At 41.6% G+C, this 5,159-nt stretch overlaps 2 protein-coding genes across 2 annotated transcripts; both read left to right on the top strand.

The window, feature by feature from the left end:
- The first annotated feature begins 231 nt into the window (after nt 1-231).
- On the top strand, nt 232-3,474 carry LOC127900358 (uncharacterized). Its single transcript, XM_052435017.1, has one exon. It carries the CDS (start codon nt 591-593, stop codon nt 3,195-3,197), a length of 2,607 nt encoding a protein of 868 aa, XP_052290977.1. The 5' UTR covers nt 232-590; the 3' UTR covers nt 3,198-3,474.
- Nucleotides 3,475-3,528: 54 nt separating this feature from the next.
- On the top strand, nt 3,529-5,159 carry LOC127900359 (uncharacterized). The gene is made up of 2 exons (XM_052435018.1): nt 3,529-3,859; nt 4,008-5,159. The coding sequence occupies exons 1-2, from the start codon at nt 3,638-3,640 to the stop codon at nt 4,911-4,913; spliced, it is 1,128 nt and encodes a 375-aa protein (XP_052290978.1). The 5' UTR covers nt 3,529-3,637; the 3' UTR covers nt 4,914-5,159.

Here is a 5,159-nt window from a genome sequence, read left to right as displayed (position 1 = left end):
CTTTCTTCCTCCTTATTTTATTGTGCAATCACAAACCAACCACATTAAATAAACATAACCTATCACCAACTTGCCAAAACGGCCAAATACATTGCATGAGCTTCGAGACAAAGTCTAAAAACTTTATTTAACATCTATTAAATTAATCATACTGATGTAGAATTTTGGGACAGAGTAAACTTGTTCCTCCCTTGGAGTATTTATATTCAATTAGGTTGTCGCCGGCTAACTTTAAATAAATATATTTATACAGCAAATTGCTAAGGATTAAAATTTTGTTAATCACCGACTTGTGCTATTATTATTATTAATCGGGTCGGGGGGATGGGTTCGTGTGGCTTGTGTGACTCTGAAGATAGTGATAAAATCAATAAAGTCAACCATGGATTGGTGGTAAAGATGGGTTTCTGGGAAGAATATTCAAACTGATTAAGACACGTTGAGGAGATTAAATCGATGGATGAGTTTAAGTGATGTTGTAGACTTGTAGTAGTAGAACTCATTAATTGCCTCACTGAAAATTGTTCGTAATCCGCAATCGAACTTCAAGTAAGACAGAATCAGAGAAACAGAGAAACAGAGAGCCAGAGATGGAGACAGAGCGGAACCCTATCCACGAGCACCCTTTAACACTCTGTGAGATTGAGGACGATAATCCTCCTTGCCCTGTCTGTGACTGGCGATATTGTTTCGACGGCTCCAATTGCGACGACTGTGAGTTTCATCCCGAGAAATGCTCTGCTTGCGACCGCCAACCCTCCGGCAGTTTTTACTTCTGCAAACAGTGCTGGCCCAAGTCTCCTTTCTTTCATAAGCTTTGTGCTGAACTACCACGACAGATCCGGATCGCCTTGCGTCCGCATTGCGTTTTACGCTTAAGACAAGAATCTGTTGGTCCTGATATGTCCTCTTTCCTGAGTGATAAAGCATTTGATTGTGATTATTGTGATGAATCTCACAAAGACAATCCGTTCTTGTGCTGTGACTTCTGTAATTTTCAGATTGGTGCCCCATGCGCAACAACTCTAATCAAATATCATCGAGGTCAAGAAGAGCACATCCAACATTTCAGTCACCGGCATCCCTTGATCCTTTTGGAGATGGAATTGGAGGCGGAGGATACGAAATGCAAGTTTTGCTGCAAAAGCATCCACGGTAGCCAGAGCTATTACTGTTGTGGCCCGTGCAATTTTTATATCCATAAATCATGCAGTGAATTGCCGCAACAAGTCCGGCATCCATTCCATCCGTGCCATTCTTTGACACTCCAAAACAATGATCTATCGGAGTGGTATCGTTGTGACGCATGTCGCTCCTACATTGATCTGGGCATGCGTTATCGGTGTGATGATTGTGACTTCGATATGCATCCCGAGTGTATGTCTCTAAAGCCAAACATAAAGTACCCAGCACATCAGCATCTTCTTATTGTAGTGGAGGATATGTCCTATGAAAGTCAGTGCCATGGATGCAGTTTAGACATTGAAGGCACTTTCTTCGCTCGGTGTGTTGAGTGTAAACTCGATTTTCACGTCCAGTGCGGTCCTGCGCCCTCTCTGCCGCCAACTGTCGTGCATAAAAGTCACAGCCATCCACTCTCTCTCATTGATAAATCTGAAACACTCGGGACAGACGATGCCACTCATCTTTACTGTGATGCTTGTAAGGAAGAAACAAACCCAAGCCATCCCTGCTATGGTTGTAGTGAATGTGATCAGTACTACGCACACGTGCGATGTGTGATAACCGAGATACATCTAGATAACACAGAGAGACATAAGCATTTCAGCCACCATCATCTCTTGGTTCTTCTTGAAAACGAGAGGAATGATGATATCGAGTGCCATGCGTGCGAGAATTTGATCATCCAGGGCCACTCAGCATATGGTTGTGACCCCTGTAGATTTTATCTCCACAAATCCTGCTTTGAGCTGCCAAAGGTGATGAAGCATATATCTGATTCACATTATCTTACTCTTCAGAATTCTTCATTTTCAGAAAGATGCACAGCCTGCGGTCAACAATTAAAGGGAAATGCTATATATCATTGTGAGACGTGCGACTTCGATCTGGATCTTGACTGTGCTGCACAACACCCTTCAATAAAATTAGAATGGAAAGCCAGCAGTGACGACCATGATGAAAATCGAGATGGCATTCGGCACTACAGTCATTACCATTACTTAACCGTTCTAGATGTGGGCGATGCCGAATGTCAGTTATGCCACAAAAACATCCATGGTACGAGCTATGGCTGCACCCCATGTATGTTTAATATACATGAATCGTGCGCTGAATTGCCGCAAGAAGTTCGACACCCATTCCATCCACGCCACAGTTTGACAGTCCAAGAAAATACGTTTCAGAGTAGATATTTTTGTGATGCCTGTAGGTTCGATGTTAAACCAGGCTTGCGGTACCGGTGTGACGAATGTGACTTTGACTTGCATCTCGAATGCCTGTCTTTGAAGGCAAACATAAGGTACGAAGACCATCAGCATCTTCTTATCCTAATAGAGAATATGTCCTGTAAGAGCAAATGTGAAGCTTGTCGTTGTGATATTGAGGGTACTTTCTTTCTCCGATGTGTGGAGTGCAAACTCAATTTTCATGTTCAGTGTGGCCCAGACTGGTTACCACCAACTGTTGACCAGCAGCATCACGACCATCCTCTTACCCTTACAACTGGAACAATTGTCAAAGATAATGATGGTGATCTTCTTCGCTGTGAAATATGCAAAGAAGAAAGAAATCCAAATCACCCCTCCTATGGTTGTGTTGAATGTGGGTGCCACGCACACGTGCGTTGTGTTATCACGGAGGTACCATCTGACGAAAGACGGAAACTAAATCATTTCAGCCATGACCATTGTTTGATTCTTGTCGGAAATCAGAGGGATGATGATGGTGTTGTGTGCTATGCATGCGAGAAATTAGTTCGGGGCCAGCCAACATATGGTTGTGATCAATGCAGATTTTACCTTCACAAATCTTGCGCAGAGTTGCCGAGGCAGATCCAACATGCCCTTCACCGACATTCTCTCATTCTTAAGTCTCATACAGACGAAGGCACAAAAGAAGACCATGAATGCGGAGCTTGTCTCAAGAAGTTAAGTGGCTTCTTTTACCAATGTGATAATTGTTTTGTTATGGATATTGATTGCGCTTTATCACAATTCGGCGGTGATAAGTGTTAGAGAAGCTCACTGTGCAGAAAAGAGGAACCTGCTCAAGCTAAGGAAAACCAGCAAGCTGGTGACGTCAGATGAGTATGAGCGGAATGGCAGCTCAGCTGCCACCTCAGCTTAAGTAGTTGAGAGTTTGTTATGTTTACTCTGTATATCGAGCTATAGTTGAGCATGTGTAGATTCTTCTGAATCAGTTAATCATTAGCTCTAGTAGTGCTTATGCATCTAGTATAAATAAGTTGTAATTATAACATTTCCATTTAAGAAAAATAAATACAAGTACTCTGAAGTTCTCTGGAAATTTTCTGAGATATTTTCTCAGCAACCAAACAATAGTTTTCTTAATTTCTTTCAATAAGCATCGCCTTACTGTCTTTGAAAATATACAACACGCCCCGAAATGCGGAAAGTATATATCTACCACTCACGGTGCATTGAATTCGGATTGTATGAAATGCAAATTCAGGGTCTACCTCTTGCGTTCTCCCCTGCCGCCAGCTATTGAAGACAGAAGTCACCAACATCCGCTGATCCTTACGGATAATGTTGCTGATAAGAACTATTATACGCAAGTTTGTGATGTTTGCGAGGAGGAAAGAGACCCTGAGCTATGTGTATATTATTGTGCAAAATGCGATTTCATAGCTGAATTTGACTGTGTGATTTCTGAGGTAAGCCTATGCTAATTATCCTTTAGAAAAATCTTTAATCTTGAAAAGTTGCATTCGGTCTTGTTTTCCAAGAGCATTATCTTGGTTTCGTTAAGCTAGCTTAACCAATGTGTATCACTGTTTAACTTGCTTCTTGAAATATGTATAGGTATTGCTTGCTCTGCAGGAAAAGCCCCGAGATGTCCCGTTCAGAACTATCAGTAGAAAGACTAGTAATAAGGTCAAGATCAGTGAAAGGATAACCTACCAAAATATACAAAATTCCTTCACAGATGAGGAAGATGAGAAATGGGAGGAGATAGTAGAGGCTTTCAATGAGGAAAAGGAAGAGATTCTTGAGAAGTTTTCTGGAGCCGGCCATGAAGCTAAAGTAAGCTCTTCCTCAAGGAAGTTTGTTTATTCCGATGAAGATTCGGATGAACACTTCCTACAGCGTTTGGCAGTTTGTTCTGAGGAGGACAGAGTGCCTCTACTGGCAGATGAGGATTTTAATTCTGAGGTTATCCTGGTGGGGGGTTATAAAACCATTCCAAAGTTGGCCGGGGTTCTTAAAAGCTTGCTTGACAAGTATGGCGATATCGGCGCCAGTTGCAGTATAGCCCAAGAGCACACAAACTTGAAGATGTGCGTGATGGTGAATTTCTGTTCGACTGTGCACAGCATGTGTAACACTATGATTCAGGACGTCAACTATGGCTTACTCTACACCTGGTGGAGGCACTTCAACATGGCTCACCGAACAGGGTTTAAAGTTGACTTTTTCTTTGATCGTTTGAGGAGAATTGCCCAAGCTCGTTATAGAATTGATAATGATCAATTGCGTAACAGCCCCATTAACTTCCGCTATGAGGAGATGGCTAAGCTTTCTAAAGAGATCGATGGACTAGCTGGAGAGATTGATTTGAAAAAGGAAAACTTGGAACTACTGAGGAAGCAAATAAAGGATGATATATCTAATATTTCTTACGAGAAAAAGAGAGAGGCTACTGAGGAATTGAGCAAAGCCAGGGAAATTGGGATTATGAAAGCAGGGATGCACACCCAACTGCTGTGACCCTGATTTATTTATCATTCGGCTTTTATTATTTCTGTTGAATTGGATCTGGGAAGATAGAGTTTTGTTTAAAGAGCTAGATGGCCGTGGTTTTCTTAGTTACGAGTTAGTGTAATTTGTTTTGCAGTATATAATATTCGTCTAATGAGATATGTCATGTGATATAACTAAACAGTGTACATCTGATGCTTGTTAAATTTTATCGTACTCTAATGTAATATGTAGGGAGAAATTCACTTGTGCTTT

This window comes from Citrus sinensis, chromosome 2 (assembly GCF_022201045.2).
Source record: "Citrus sinensis cultivar Valencia sweet orange chromosome 2, DVS_A1.0, whole genome shotgun sequence".
Classification (NCBI taxonomy): domain Eukaryota; kingdom Viridiplantae; phylum Streptophyta; class Magnoliopsida; order Sapindales; family Rutaceae; genus Citrus; species Citrus sinensis.
Note: the sequence above shows the minus strand (reverse complement) of the source record. Positions and strands in the feature narration are given on the sequence as shown.